We start from the raw sequence: 17458 nt of genomic DNA, 5'->3' as shown, positions 1-17458 counted from the left end.
GAAAGCTATTGCTACAGCTTATGCTTTTGGTAGGCTTTTAATTACAGCCTGAAGGGAGTAGAAATGAATTTTGAGAGAAGCAGAAAAAGCTTGAAAACATCCTTCCCTTTGCATTGCTTCACTTGCACAACTCCTCCCTGCCGCTCGCCAGGAAAGCCGGGTGATGTTATACCAATGCCTTGCGACATTTCATTGCAAAGTTCTCACCACCTGATCTAATAACATACTGCCCTTTCCCAGGCCTTTAGAATTTGGACTTCAAAAGGCTGAAATACACAGAAACAAGTTTTTTAAGAACAACCACCTAAAAATTCAGATGTTTAACAGAAAAATAAGATCTTTACAAGTGACTAGCAGTTTTTGCAGTCATCCATTTTCAGTACTTTAAAGGCATCACAATTTAATCTGAGGTACTCATTGCCTTACAGTATGGCCACCTGACAGGGTATGCCAATACCACCACCACCAAGAAGTAACTTCTGGTAATCTTAGTTCCACGGCTGAGTTAAATTTTGGTAGAGGAGCCAGGAGGATCTGAACTGTAAATCCATGACTGCCACAAATTAGCTATAACAGGTTTATCTATTCCTTTAACAGAAGCTTGAGTTTAATTTTCTCCCTTATCTTATGGCACAGCACTTTTAAGTAAACACATGCTCGAAGCAGATAATAACCAGATAGGTACTTTCTTTTCACAACTGTACCTACCAAACAGCTCTAGGGCTTTCACAGAAAGCCATTGGACATGTTACTTAAGAGAGAAAATAAGGGGCTTGTTACAGGCAAGACCTGTCTAAACCACAGAAAGGGTTTAAACATAGGGGTGCAGGGACAGGAGATGTAGGCGAAGGTACAAACCATGTTGCTGCAGTCCTATCCTCAGACTCCATGAGGAACAGGGACTTAGCTTCAAGAAGAAACCAGTTAAGAAGCTTAAATGAGTGTCCGGGTAATTCTTGTGCAACTTCATCAAAAAGCCAGAGCCCTGCAAAGAACTTCAAATATTGTAAGGCCTACCTAGGTTACTGGAAGCAAACAGGAACCCCTAAGGAGCAGAGTATCTGCCAGGGTACTACACTGTGCCTGGGGTGTATATTCAACTGTTTTTTTCCATTCAGCACAAGAAGTCATTTCTAACACAAGTCCAAAAATTCACAGAACTGCTGTAGTCCAGCAGCACTGGAACGAGACTATTTGGATTACACTCTTACATAGCATTTTCTCTGCATCTTACAGCAACAGAGGACAAAGAGATAACCAAGTTAATATAGCCCTGTTAGGGAAAATCAGTTCCTCTTGAGAGAAAACCAGGACATAGAAAACAGGGTCAAATGTTCTGAAAGGTTTGTGGTAGAATTTGGGACAGGCATTACAATGCCCCGCGATGTTGCATCTGTAAACAAAAGGGCAACTATGGAGGAACAATACTCAGTGGTGAGGTTCACAGGTATAGGAAACAGAAAAGAAACTAGAAATTCAGAGTGTTCACAAATGAAGACAGAAACTGCCTTCACATGTAATTCAAACTCTAAATCAGGTTATTAAGATTCATGAAAGAGACAATTTAGATAAGATTTCTTAAATACATTAATTATAATTTATTCTAATGTATTCTCTACCTAATAAAACCAAGGTATTCTATTCCTTCTAAGCCTTTTTCTGTTTTACATGCATAAGGATTCAAAAATAGTACTATTCAAAATTTAACCTCCAATAAATTTAAATAATATGGCAAACACATCACAAAGATGAAATAATGGATGTTGAAGTATCAGGTTTGTTTTGAAGTTCATTCGAAATAACATGATTCTTTACAGTGGTCATGAATAAAGCATTTAATTTTGATTCCTACCAATAAAACCTTTCCCTGGTATATATGACAAGGGCTTGATCCTTTTTTCTTTTTTATTGAAGCCAATAGCAAAATCCCACTGACTTCTCTATAAAATAGATTTAATTCTCATATGTTAACCATATGCTGATATATTATATTCCCATGCGTGTGTTGTAATGACATTCTTATTATGTTATATTATGCATTTTCTGTACATTTTCAGAATGATACATCACAACTCCATCTATTCTATCGCTTCCATCCTTCAGCCCATTTCATTCTCCTGTTTCAGTGTTCAACCCGATATACTTATTTTCATCCCTGCTGTTCACAATATTCTGTTTTTCAGCTCCTTATCTCTGCTGTCTCCATGGATAATATACTTTTGTCCCATCATATTTTCCCATGCCTACATTCTGAAGCCACCGCAAATCTGTGGCTATACCTTTACGTTCCAAGTTTTCATCTCCAGGATTCTTGAATCCCCCCCCAGGAGGTTTGCCCACCCCATGTCCATTAAATTTAACAAAACACCAAAATCCTTAGGCTGAAAATATTGCCTCTAATTCTAAATACAATAAATTCAGAAAAAAAAATGCAATTCTGTTTCTTCTGAAAGCCAACCCATGAACAGGCAATCAGATAAGAACAAAGCCACACCACCAGAAGCTTAAGAAATGCCATACTCTTTGCTAGAACCTTTCCTGTCTTCACAGAATGCCGGAATATTCATCTGTAGCAAGTTGAGCTCCCCCCGCAACCAGTTCACATCTGTTTAGTAGTCAATATACTTCTGCAGTCTGGATAAAATAACCTATTTCCTACAGACCTCTGTAATTGCTAGAGAGAAGCCAGAACCAAATTCTCAGTCTTTTTTTTTTTTTGGTAAAGAAAACCTCCATTTTTAATCTGTGGAAACTTTTCAAAAGCCAGTGAGGATCAAAACAGAAATGTGAAAACATCAACATCTCAAACATTGATTAAATTCTTGTCATGACAGAACAGAATTATTTTTTAAAAAATCCTGGTCTGCTTTACATCTTTGTGAATATAACCTTTTAACTAAATTTTCTATGTAAAACATTTCTCGTGGTTTAGACTTCCATACTAAAAAGATACGGGGTTGCTGGAACTTCTCTCCACCCCGTACACACTGTACAGAAATTTAATGCTATGCAATGAAATTCAGCTTGCAGGACAGATGCTTCCTTGAATAGTAATTACAATTTTAAAGCTTCTGAACTGCAAATCTGATATAAGCTGAGGCTTTTCGGATGCTTATCTGAAACCAAACTCCAAACAATCTGAAGTTCACATGACTTGTAATTAAACAATGCAGTGGTTTTTACTCCAGAATTGTGTCAAAAGACATGAGAGCTATCATTACCAACGCTGTGGTACTACTTACTGGAACTTTTTTAAAGTACAAAGAACAGGATAGAACTTCTACTGAGACACATCCCACTATCAGAAGGAAAAATGCAAATTAGGAAATACAAACAGGGATGTTCCTTGTCTAATTACCATCTCTGTTCCAGGGCTATATCAGAGGAGCCCTTAATGACCCAGCACACCCAGACAGCAATAATGCAGCGGGTGGCAGCAGCTTCACCTGAGGGTTACAAATGAGCTGCAGTATGAACAGCAGTGACCAAGAAGGCTCCTTCCCCCAATACTCACACTAAAAAGAAATATGGCAGGTGGTCACATCTTGACCATTCTAGGAAAGAGACACAGAAAGGGACACTTAAGGAAGGAAAAAAGATGCAATAATAAAAAGGAGTAGGTCAGAAGAAACTATCAGCTTGTTTCTGACTATAGTTCTGAAATGAAGTGTTTCTTTCCTTGCTTTTGCTTTCTATCCTGTTGTTGCTAAAAACAGAATATGACGAAATGTCAGAAATTCACACACATTACATGAAAAATATATGAAAAAAAGGCTACTGAGAATATGACCAGGTATTAAGTTCATAACACACTTTTTCCAGTCCAACGAAGTTATAACAAACCTTTTTCCAAGATGTGTGCAAGCCTCAGCTCTTATGACACACACACAGAGACAGATTTCAATTTTTGTGAAGCATGTCAACTCACATCTTCTATTTTGATAGATGCAGTACCAAACTTCTCCTCATTGACTATTTCAACCCAAATGTGGGCAACAGCCCATTTGAAGCTAGACTGCATAACATCTTGTCTGGTTTCCATGGAATTGTGGATAGGCATGAGTGATTCTAGGCCATTCACCACCCTTTGCCCCTGTAAAAAAGGGCACTGCAAACAACTAAATTAACAGAGTGGGCAGAGAAAAAATAAGTACCAGCACATCTACATGACTCCCTGTACAGCCAGAGCCTTTCCACCACTTCTTGTACGCTCTTTGGGACATCTCATGCCTAAGAAAGATAGTTCATTCAGCAAGAAATTCTCTATATATCTCAGGCACTTACGTCTGGTCAACAGAACATGAACGGAGATGAAGTAGTTTTGCTTACATCCATCTCCAGAATTCATGGCAGTCTTTAGGTTAGGTACAAAGAGGACCAGAGCTGGTTTTACCCTATGGTACCACAGGAACTGAAGGCACAATCAACCTGGGAAGCAGGGTATCAGTCCTGTGTACAGGATTGTGTTGGCTGTATTGAAATTGCGACTAGAGGAGATCACTTGGGGGCAGGGTTCTGGGTGTGATCACAGGAAAGATGAGGACATAGCACAGCACTGCAGCCTTTCCTCTGTCACGAGAGCAAAGCTGCAGGAGACAGGACACGTTCATTGCTTTGCAGCCTCCAAGAATAATCCATGCCCACAGTGACACCATCAAATGTTCAATAATTTAAAAAAAGAAACTGTAAGTGTGTACTAAGGGGGAAAAATGTTGAGCATTTCTTCTTATTGCATGTAGTTAAAATTATAGAGATCTTCCCTGGGTAAAGGCTTTTCATTGTTTCAAGAAAGCCTGAGGTGTTCATCCAATGTTTCATGATGAGGAGTGGAAAAACAAAACAAAACAAAACAAACAAACAAAAAAACATACAACACACACAAACCACCACACTAACCAAATATCCAAGGTGGCTACATGAAATGCAGAGGGAGTTCATGAATGTATGTAAATGAAGAGATACAGATCTCCAGACATCTATGATACAGTATGGTGTCTTTAACCTTAGATCTTTAAAATACCAGAGGCAGGACATCCCACTGGTTTTCTGATTCTATCCTGTGAAGATCCAGTTTTGTCACAGGTTTAACTGACATTCTTCTGACTCAGACAGTGTGATCAGATGATATGCTACATACGTCCATCTCCTAAGCTGAATATTATTTAGCTCTTTGTGAGCTATTGATGTCTCATATATAGGAAAAGAAGGACATCCATTTCCTTCTATTTTTCAGTCTGTTTCCATAATTTGCATGGCATGTGAGCAGTGTTTATAATGGGACTTCCAACATGCTGTTGTGAGTGTGTAGAGGGACAGGTGGGACATCCAAATGCATCAACCAGTTGTGCTAATGAGAAACAGTTTTGTATTATTTCATATGTCTTCCTACTTGATTTTACTACATTTCAGTCTTCAAAATAACAGCAAGAGAACAATAAAAGTCACAAGTAAAAGTTGTTCTCTTCAGTTTTACAATGGACTGGAAATTTGAATTTTAAATATTTTAATGAGTGACTCACAGCCATTACAACAGAGTCACCCTTTTCACCCTTTGATTCTCTTATATATAAAAATAAATCTAGTAGTATAAATACATACAATTCAAAATCTGTATTAATTTCATCTCTGATTCTACAGTGTATTGTAAACAATTCTGTGCTGAAGTGTGTTCAAAATCCCCAAGAAAATAATTTTTAAAAATTAATAACTTTTCATCCTAAAGCATTTCAATTAAACCTGCAATAGTGAAGCTTCCCAAGCTACCACAGCGTAAGAGTGGCTGAAGCTGTCATCTACCATGGTCCAGTATTTACTGAAAGTCGCTAGATTCAAATTGATGTTTACACTATAAGTAATAGGAAATGCTTCATGGGTATTTCCCAGCAGACCAAAGGTATCACACCTACTGATATATTCAAGCAAGATCCACTAACCACTCTTTAGCTTGAAAAGCCATTTAGATTTCATTTTAAATATTCCATATATCTTCAATTGAGTCATTTGTCTTTCTCCTCCCCAATGACTAATTTTAGCAGAGGCTAATGACATTCTGAAGATAATTTGAGTTCAATCACATCTTAATCCTCACAAACACATTCAAGCACACATCTAGCCCTGGGCCGCGAGACCAAAGGTGCTAGTGGTCAGGTTGAAAACACCCTGAAGTAAAGACCAGGCTTTGGGTGGAGGGGATAGAGGGATAGAAAGAAGGAAGAGATTTTTTTTTTAAATGCAGCACTATATTTGGCATTAGGCAATGTTTTTAGACAATCTGTTTCTTCAACATCAAATTCAGGCAAGTACAATTTTATTATGTCTTTTAGTAACTGGCTGGTTTTCATTTTTGTTTTTCCCCCAGATCCCATTGTCTATGAATGTGTCCACATTTCTTGCCTATGATCAGCCCACGATAAGTTACTGTGGAGTACATCATGAACTGCTTGCTCACAAGCCCTATGATTCCAAAACCCAGGAAGAAACAGTGGAAACACACCTAGAGACCGATCTGGATCTGAGCACAATCACAACAGTAGCACGAATCAAGGAACACAGTCAGCAGCTGGCTTAACTCTTGGGGCTTTCTCTTGGTTTTTGTTTGTTTGTTTGTTTTCCTGTAGCAGAGGCTGCAACCAAATTCTATGTAACATTGTGGAGAGAAGTGAGAAGACATAATATTATGCATTCTAGGATCCCTGTTCAAATTAAAAATGAATCACAAAGATTAATTGTTTCAAGTCTACAATTTGTAATTAGTTAAGTTGTGCAGTATTTTTTTGACTTCAGAGTATGACCCTTAAAGTGAATCTTTTTCAAAACTCATCCTACCTACCTGTATAAACTGTACAGATGTAATGTATTTTTCATATTGTAAAGTTTCAATTACCAAGAACAGCTGGTATGTACAGTACCATAATTTAATTACATCTTACTTTACAAGTTTCAAATTAACAAAAGTTCTCTCTTGTGTTATTAAGTTACTCTGTTTTGTAGGGATCATTTTGTTACTGCTTTTGTGCCCAGAAAACTTTAATCTAAAATTCTGTCCTTTGCAGAATAAGCACTGTTTTTACCATGTTTAATGTGTAGAATTTTATCTACTGGTTCCAGAAGTAATGCATTAATCAAAAGGAGGGTTTAACTATTCAGACTTCTAAGAAAATCTTGAAATACCTAGCCAAGTTTTCTTGTAAATGTAAATCTAAACAAATGTAACAGTTCTCCTCAAACTTACATGTTGCCTCGAAATACAGCCTGATTTCTAAATCAGAGAAAATGTAATGATAAACAGATATATTTTAACGACAAAGTTAACGTGTGCAACTGTTAGCCAACGCTGCTGATGTTTTGTAAAGTCGAGCTGTTCTGCAAGACAATGTGGGCAGGAGACTTCCCCGGGCAGCTGTCTTTACAAGAGCGGCCATGAAGTGATAACCTGCCAAATCAGGCATCTGTATTTCTACTGAAAGACAAATGGGCCCCAAACCTACTTCTGTCAAAGCTGCTGACAGAAGTGGCAACACAAACAAGCACTTTGAGTTAAACTACTTTTAGAATGTAAAATGTTACTCAAAAGTAAGAAACCTCTACTTTGCAGAAAAATACAGTAATTCAGACCAAATGGTAAAACAGTCCTTTAACATTATGATACATTGAGCTAAGAAAAAAAAAAAAAACAAACCTCTAAATAAAAAAAAAAAGACCTCTAAATAAAAAAAAAAAACCTAGTAGTATTAATTCTCTAACAATTACTAAGTTGCTTATTTGTCTACAATTTAATATCTGGATTGAAGCATTCGTATATCCCATTCTTTGGTTTTAAATCTTTGAGACTTCTCAATACTGTATGAGAATAACTTTCATAATACTACCCTCATGTTGTAATCATAAAAGATTACAGAAATTAGAAACACATTATATCATGCTGACTCAGTAAAACATACAAAGGAACACAAGCCTTCCAAAATATAGGAGAAAAAAGTTTCATATGGTGAAGCAAACTTTTTATAATAAAGAGAAATTATATAACCACAAATCTATTTTTCTGAATGTTTACCCCACCATATTTTCCTGTAGCTTCAAAGTAGAAAACTGAAATTTAAAATTACAGTTAACTGTTTGTACAAAACATAAAGCAAATATAATGAAAAGTAGCTTCAAAATATTGTTAACAAATGAATCTGCATTCACTATCTCTTAAGTGGAAACAAAGTGTCAAAACAAATACATTGTATTGGTTATTTATTTAGCATCTTAGATTTTGTAACATATTTTGCATAAATTATTTGCTATTCAAAAGATTACTTGTCTTTTTAAGACTCATCTTAAAACATCTACACTTCAGTTTCTTATTTCCTTACTTCATGGGTTCCTGAATTTCTGGTCATCTTCTACAGTGCTGGAATTTTACTATGCACAGTTTGAAAATACATTTTGCTAATTATAAAATGAAAACAAAAATGCAGGTGTCATTCTGGACTTGAGTGACTTTTGTACTGCAGGAAGAAGTTAACTGCTTTGTTTCAAAGTTGTTTTTAAGGCTTAATGTTTAGGCATTCTGGGTCTAGTAGGAGGACTGAGCTGTTAGGATGAAATATCACCATTATTTCAGTTATTCTTACGCTACCTTTCCTATTCTTTACCTTGACCCACCACCCTCAGATACTTATGGTGCATGAACGCGGTCCTGGCACTGATGCAGTTACTCAAAATGCACAAATGTTCAAAGGCTCCATGCACCACTAATTTGGAGAGAACTGTCTGACATTAATATTTCTAGTGTTAGACACTCTAATGAATTTGGAACATGACAAAATATTTTCTTAAGCCAAGAGACACAAAATCTTTTTGAAACATCTGGTCAAACAAGCACAACTGGGTATGTATTCATGTACATGCAAACATTCCTCCTTTTGTTCCTTTTCCTCAATAATGAAGCATACCTGAAGGAACCTAGTTTGTCTTGGACCTCTCCTGCCAGACCAACATCTCAACAGCGCAGGGGTGGCAGAGCACGGCCTGGGCAGCGGGAGCTCCGCACCGTCTGCTCTGCTGTCCCCCCATGGCAGGTGTCCCTGGGGGTGCCAGGTTGCCTGGAACCCCCCTGGCCCCTCCAGGGCTCTGAGCTCAGACACAACAGCCCAGGGCCCAAAGTGGCAGTGGAATATTAATACATCCCCACCCCAAATCCAGAGTGTCAAAACATACCTTGCCATACATATAACTGGATAGCATTTTTTTAATGGACTACATCAACCCAAACATCTGCCATCCTCAACGAGATGGATGTCTTCAAGAAAAGTAGGTGGCAGGTAGGTACCTTCCCTAAAAAATCTGTTTCATGAAACAAATCGAGGTCAAGCCAAGCAAGGACTCACTCCTACTGTCCTGTGTCAGTGTGTATATAGTTGCTTTCCAAGAGATTACTGCCAGCTATATACTGACTTGGAGTGTCCAGAAATAAAGAGTAAATGCTTTAGTTATGGACAAACCAGAAAAGTATCACATAATCAAGCCCCAGTCTTCTAAGCTACAAGTTAGCAAGAAAGTAGGCTGAGCCTATGGGTTCAAATATTTACTTACAGAGGGTCACTTTCATTTATCATTTCCCTTTGCAATAAGATCCATAAACCAGAAACAGAGGAAGCCAACAGAATCAGTCTCAGTCTCACAGTTAAGTAACACGATCAAGAAAAAGCCAGGCAAATTCATTATGCTTGCAAAATACAAACTGATAGAGAGCATAACCTCTATCAATAAAAAACCCCACACAATATTAAAAATAAATCTCGCTATGAGCAACAATCCACACCATCCATCAATGGATCATGCTTGTACAGCAATTTACAGGGCTGAAACACCCGTTAGGAAATTGAGTTCAAGTATCAGAATGGAGGTCCTATCTAAAGGTGTATCAGAGGATTTATGATTAATCTGACAAATTACTGCATGTCTCAAGACAGTATATAAAAAAATAAACACCAGAACGACTGCTCCAATTTAAAATTGATCAAAATTTGCAGTAGAAGGCATTTTACATTGTCTTAAATCAAGGGAACTGAGAGCTACCACTAACAAAAAAATACATAGGCAGTTTCAGAGGTACACTGCAGATATCAGACTTCTTTTGGCAACATACAGCAAACAGAAAGTGTACCAGCCTCAGAAGCTGTGCACTAGCTTGCTTTACTGACAGTCACTCCATTTCTCCCCTTCTCTCGCAAGTCATTTTTTATCTCTTACTGTTATTTTTAATCCTCAGATCGGACAAGAGAACAGAAATTGCGCCAAAACCACAATGTGAATGGTAAAATAAATGGAAATAAATATGCAAGGGCAACACCACTGACTAGAAAAATAAACCCAGGATTCCAGTACCAATGGAACTGTAAGAAATTCTGGAAATCGCTTTATTAGCAATGGTGCTACTCCAAGGTGAACAAATGCCAGGATGACGTGTAGTGTCAAATGCTGGCAGCTGTACTCAGTTCCCGGCTGCTCCCGCAGAAACAGTCGGCTGAACAGGGGAGAAAGAACAGTTCAACTCACGTTCCTCAGCTTGATCCTCCTCTCTTGAGGGAAAGATCTTTTTGCTCAAGATTTTGCATGGGTTTGAGGGGTCTGGGCTTCCTAAAGGCAAATCTTACCAGTAAAGGCACATATATGTGTAAATTGATATAATAATGGCTTTATTAGGTCAGATTACAGGTACATCTAGACTCAATAACCTGTCTTGAACAGCAGCTGAAAGATGAAATCCACAGAAGAACTAAAGAACGAGGTGAGTACACAGTAGCATTTCCACAGAACACCCCAACAGGCCCCAACAATCTATAGCTCGGGACTTACTGAGCTAAATGTGGTGTCTTAATAGTTCCACTCTGAATGTGCACACACAGCTTCTGTGAAGCCATTAAAATCTGTAACATTCACAAGTCTTGCAGAAAGTAACTTTGAGAAGAAAAGCTGCCCCTTTTCTTTGTTCTAGTAGAAATGCATGATAGAATAGTGTAATAATAACACTCTTCACTTCTATTCTTGACACAGAAATATGATTATCATCTAATTAATAATGACAGACTGATGAGTTCCAGGGAGCTTGAATAACATCCATCCAGTCATCTAAAGCACAGACATTGCCTGAAACCCTGTAGATTTAATTATCAAATTTCCCTTGGGGACGTTATTATTATAAAATCAAGATTCAGCTCAGTAGAAAGCAGTATATTTTTTCAGCTTTCTTAAGTCCATCACAACAGTAAACAAAAAAGAAGCTTGTTTCTCACAAAGCATTGCAAAACACTTTTCAATGTAGAAAAATACACATGAACCTCTTATTAGGTACTAGTTTAACTGTGTGATCCATATTTAAAAGCAGATGTTCATTAAATTCCTCAAAAAAACCCTCTAACATTTAAGTGAATTAATAGTTCTATAATAAAGTAACAAGGCCAAATTCCATTTTCCTGCTCTACCTAATTATAGCATCTGATTAATTTTAATTATAAAGTTTCAGAATAAATCAACGTGAATATCAGAGTTCATGATTAACGTTATTTTAATGAACACCTAAGGAATTAACATTTTGCCACTAAAACCTTGCCAAGAATTTTTATGCAAGCTGATGTGCAGTGTGTACAACTGTGAAAATCCCACACGGCACAGAGCTTATATTCTACTTTATCAACATCAATTTTGTATGTAAATAACTCATTCTTAAAAGTGGCTCACAGCGCCTGCTGTGTAACAGCAAACGAGCCTGCAACATGGAATTCATTATACCCAGTCCTGTCACATTAAAGCTCTGATACTTTCATAGTAATGGACACTTCAATGTTGCATTAGTATGGAATTTTTTTGAATTAACTTTAATGTTTGATTATTGCCTTATTAATTGCCTTGGGTCAACTGACATAAATAGGATGGATGTTATTGTAGTAAACCATTAAGGAATTAGAAATGTTCAGTTATATTCCAGCTTTCATAGAGAGTACCTTCCACTCTGTGTTTCATAAGAAACAGATTTTTTGGGTGCATGCAATTCAGTAGTAGTTCAATCTACAATCTAATCATAAAGTGATTGCACCAATGAAATATATTTTGAAGTCAATTTAAATATTGTACATACTAATTCTGTGCTGCTTAGAGAACAAAAACTCATCAACCAGGGATAAGAATACTCACTAAAAGAAAACTATTGGTCCCTCCAGCACTGTGCACTTCAACAATTTCATTAGTTTTATACAAGAGTGTGTCATAAATGAGGCATGGAAAGCCATTAGCTGTACCATTCATATTGAATATATTTTGTTGTCATTTATTTTTTCAAAAGAAATAACAAAACTGATTTATTTTTCTAGTAATGATGATGCACCTGCCTTTTACATCTTACTGTTGGTAAGTTTATTTTTAAAGAACCCGTAAAGTCACACAATTAGTCTAGACTTCACTATCCAAAAGCCTTATTCTCCTTTTCAGGAAGTGAAAAAATACAGCTATCAATGGTATATCTGAATATGCAGATAAGATTCTTGAAGAAGATTTTTTTTTTCTTGCCTTCTGCTTTAGCATTATCTAGACAGTTCATGTCTCTTCTCCTTACCCTTCTGCAGCCTGCCTCTTCCTCCATGTTCTAACTCTCAAAACTGAAAATGCCAGACATATAAAAAGACTATTCGGGCCGAGTTACTGGAGGGCAAAAGAACAGTGTGAAAGCCTTTCAGGTGCCCACCTCCAGAGCTGAACAGGTTTGCTGCCCCGCGAGCACACAGCAAAGCTTGTCTGACTCAAGTGCCTTTTACTTCACCACTAGATCTTGCAAATATAAATGCAAAAATATGCCAATGCTATAATATACTGATAAAAATAAACCTTTTTTTTTTTTTTCTACCACTACACAAGGTTAGTGTTGGGCTTTCTTTTTTTTTTTTTATCTCTTTGCATCTTAAAGCCTTGAATATGTATGATTAATAGATGTCTGTATAAACTGTCATAACTCCGCATTTGTCAAGGGATTATAATACAACACAAACTTTAAAAGTGGACCTGGAAGGTGTGAACATGATGTCCTCCCCATCTCAAAGCAAAATCAACTTTACTATGATAGATGCTTCTCTAACTTCTTCAAAAACATTCGGTCTCTGGGGAACACAGTATCTACATTAATCTGCATTCATGCTTAACTATTCTTGCTATTAGAATATTTTTCCTTATGCCTAACCTACCTGCTGCTTGCAGCCACTGGAGCTCTGCACCTGGATCTACCATGGTCACTGTGAAAAACGCCATCCAGGTCACTACTGACTGAAAGCCTCATGATATGTTAAGAGAGGAAAGTGAGATATTTTCCAAAAATTGAGCTCTCAGAAAGACAGACGCACTGCTTCTGGAGATGGCCAGTACATTAAAAAAACCACCACAACACAAAACTTTTTAAAAATATATATTTAGATAGGAATGGAATTAAGGGAACCTGATTGGGAATAAGCACTATTGGTTAAATTTCTATTTCCAGTTTTAATATGTTGCAACTCATAACATTTGAAAGACAAGATTTACAATCTTATCTACTGTCTGGCTTAAATATAGTCATTTCTATGCAATGTTTTCCTGACACTTTCTTCCATTGTTTGAATAACTCCTTGAATCTACAAAGAATCTCACTGACGATACCTGGATCCCAAACAGGCATAAAGATCTGCCTCTGTTCTGCACTGCAGGATCAGTCTCATGGTTTAAATGTAAAATGACAAATCAAATGTAAATTGCTGCCAGTCAAGCTTTGGCACTTGGCCATTATTTTCTTCCCCACCTGCATGCATTTTGCCTCAGGATTTTTGAAGTTCTATCTCTTTTTTTTTTAGCAAAGACATTAAGAAAACCACTGAAATAAATAACTGATTCCAGATCGTTTATACTGCTAAATTATATTCTAATATTTCTTCACATAATATGCATGTATCTTACTAAAAACCAAAATTATTCTAAGAAAAAGAATAAATTAATTTGTGCTTCCAGAAATAAGTATTAACAGCCTATTGTAAAACTTTGTGCTTAAGATTTTCTTTTTCAAAACTCAGAGGAGGGGAGGAAATTCATGCAGGAATATTGCTAATACTACAAAAAGACACCAGTTACTGAAATAAAACACTCACATTGCTGGCTAAAACTTGAAGTGATTTAAATGCAGAGTTAATTCAGTGCTAGTCCTGAGAGAGCATGTAAATAAAGGGGATATAAACATCATAGATGCAACTAAATTATGCTGCAGGAACAAAAAAATATATTCTCAAAAATTATATGGAGCTAGAATACAAGATATTTCAGGCTGGGGTTTAAAAGAAGGTACAGGCTAATAAGGTACTAAATAAAACAGGAGATGAGAAGGATTAAATTTGAGCCTGGACTGGATACACACAGGCAAACAACCTGATAATGAAAAAAAGGCTTTTTGTCATTTTCTTTCAATTTTCTCTAGCACTCAGTATCTTCTGTATATCACAGTAAACAGTAAAACAGTATCCAAACGTAAATCACTAGGAGAGATAAAAAAACTGGCCCTAAATACATGAACTAAAAGGAATAACCAACCACAAGAAAAAGATGACAAGATCCACAGATGCAAACATTTACATCTCCATTCTCTAACTGCTCTGGGAGACAAATAAATAACTTTACATTAGAGCCTCAATCAAGTGCTTTTATGTTAAAAATAACACTGCTAATGACCTGTTTCACCCAAGAAGACTTTAATGAAACTAGAAGAAGTGGAAAAGTAAATCAAAGACAGAATTATTTTAAAAACATATACATTAAAAAAGTAAGGACACCAAAATATTGCTCATATGAAAATTATTTCAATTACGTGTGGCAATGAGGACATACAGACATACAATGCTGTCTATTTAAAGCAGAGGTCTGCTGTGCCTTGATGGTATATTTTTCCATTAACACCACAGTTTTAAAGACACTCAGTTATAAAGGGAACCTTGGAAAATAATTTAAAAAGTAAGCAAGTGTTACAAGTCTTTAACATATATATTGTATGAGTTGCTTTATAAATATCCTGTCTGGCTGAAGAGATGAAAAAGCAAACCAGCAATTAAGAATGAGTGAGATGTGCTAACTACCAGTAACAACTCTTGAGAGCCTTACAGTTATTTCTCATGCAAAGCCAGTATCTCCATCGCAGTTGTCCAAAAATGAATCAGCATTTCACTGAAAAACATCTTCTCTCAGGTCACAAACTTTAGGAAATACATCCAACTAGGAAAAAAAATAAAAAAATTCTATCTGTACAGGAGAAGGGGTAGATGTGTAAAATGGAGAAAGAAAGGAGAGAAAACATTAAGAGAAGCAGACATAAAAGGAAGACCAAGATGATTCAAATATATTCAAAATATTCAAATATGTATTCAAAATATGACAAAACCATGTCACTGGTCATTACGGTAAGAGATTAAGACAAGAAAGTAAACAGGAAGCAATGAAAATGGGAAGGTACAAATGAAGGTGCTGATTCGTATCGATTGGTGCCAAAGCAGATTTAATCCCCTGGGGAAGGGGAGTGAATACAATGACATCTGGATTCAAGAAGCTGTCTTCATCTGCCACAGCAGTTAAAACAGGTGAATAAGATGTTATGTTGCATCAGAAGGACAGATTATCACACAAAACATATACCAAGACAACACCATTTGAATTTATGGTATCTTTTCAGCTTGAATACTTGATTCTCTGTGGACATCTCTAAGGTAGATCCAGTATTTTTCTTCTGACAAAAAGAGCTTTTACTTTGCAGCAATAAGTCTCAAAAGAATTAGTTTTAAAACAATGCATTTTTTTCAGCTTTAGTAAAAGCACACCAAAAACTGCAAAATATTCTGTTCCCCAAATTCTTAAAATATAGAAGCTTTGCAATCAGCTATATCTGATTTAAGGATAATCAAGCAGGTTTTATGGGCTGCAGAACCTTATAAATCTTTTCTGATTTCTTTTGGGGTACAGGGAAAAGGGGAATTGTTGAAGGAAAAGATGATAGATTACATTTGCCTGTGGGTAGTAAGACTTCCTACAAGGAGAAACAACATTCTCTGAATAATTGCATGCAGTTTGATGCCAATAGGGACACACAGAGTCTAGTTCCCGGTCAGAAATTTTGGCTGCCACAAAATGCTGATAAAAAAAATGCGTGAGGAAAACAGCATGAATTCACACTATTTTCCAACATTTTTCTCTCACTGATTTGCTTCGCTTAAACAGTAGGTCAAACTGCAATTTCTTCCTTCTGCTTTGCAGAAATTCTTCCATCTTGCATCATGAATGTCAACAGAAAAAGAAAGTAATAGCCAAACCACATAGAGAGAATGTCAAAACATCAAACACACAGCACAATTCCAATAGAAAAGAGCTATAACCAGGACTATTCTAACAAAAGTATTAAGTATATTTTTCAAAGAGTGTTTATAAGACACCACGATAAACATGGGTGTCTGGCAATATAGGCAGCAACAAAAAAGGACAGCATGAAATATTCACCACAGATCACACATTTTAAAAATTTAATAATACTCTCTCTCCCCCCCCCAGCTTTTACCAAATACCACACAGCTGTCCTTTTATATCCACAGAGCCAAGCTTAACTCCTTGAAACAAGGTGACATTCTGACTCCATTCAAGTCAGTTGAAGTTCTACCATTGGCTTTAGAGGATTTGACCCTTTAAAGTAGCAGGATTTTTGCATTTCTACAAGTGATAGTCAGGAGTCAGCAATGGAGACAAGAATGAGTGGCCTATGTAGCATAGTTGGACACAGGCAATAGCCACAACACAGTAGCTAATCTCCTAATGAAATATTCACCTGCAGCCTGCTGAGACATTTCCTACACTTGAAATATTTGATGAGAGGGTAACTCCTTCCTTCTTACACTGAAAAAAAACAACGCAACCATATAGTGATTTAAGAATTTACATTTTATGTGGCCATTAGAGCTTCTCAGAGACTGTACCCCTTTTGATCAGAACTTCCACTACCTTCTCCTCAAGAGAATCAAAAAGACACTGAATAAAAGCTCTGCTTTACTGCAACATAATACTGAAAGAGGGAAAAAGCTGTCCTGCAGGATAAACGAAACTAAAAATCAAAGTGCTAGTCAGTCCCTCCCCTGTTCATCACATACCCTTCCCTTCCTACACTCTTGTTTTCAGTCTAAGAATTCACCGTGTGGGGATTTTGAGGTGCAGTAGCTTTATAAAACCCCTTAAGATCCATAGAAATATTTTCTCCTCTGAAATCTCCTCCCAGAGACACCAGTCCCCAGCCTAGGAAACTCCAGAACCTTCTCTCAGCTCTTCTCCAAGGAAGCACATTCTCTCTTCCTTCCAGAAAGCTCCACCTGAACTAGAGCTACAGGGGCCAACAAGGAAAATAAGTGACATTCTCCTTGCCTCTGAGCCAAAATGT

General features: G+C 36.8%; 1 protein-coding gene across 1 annotated transcript in view; it reads left to right on the top strand.

The window, feature by feature from the left end:
• LRRTM3 (leucine rich repeat transmembrane neuronal 3) overlaps positions 1-6758 on the top strand; it is a gene marked incomplete at its 5' end in the record, with an annotated part of 79903 nt that extends 73145 nt beyond the window's left edge. The window contains one exon of the mRNA XM_082053862.1: positions 6359-6758. Coding sequence (XP_081909988.1) covers positions 6359-6568 — 210 coding nt within the window. The 3' untranslated portion in view covers positions 6569-6758. The remainder of the gene's footprint in view (positions 1-6358) is intronic.
• Between the last annotated feature and the right edge of the window lie 10700 nt (positions 6759-17458).

Source organism: Streptopelia decaocto, assembly GCF_964273445.1.
Source record: "Streptopelia decaocto genome assembly, chromosome: 5".
Lineage (NCBI taxonomy): Eukaryota > Metazoa > Chordata > Aves > Columbiformes > Columbidae > Streptopelia > Streptopelia decaocto.
Note: the sequence above shows the minus strand (reverse complement) of the source record. Positions and strands in the feature narration are given on the sequence as shown.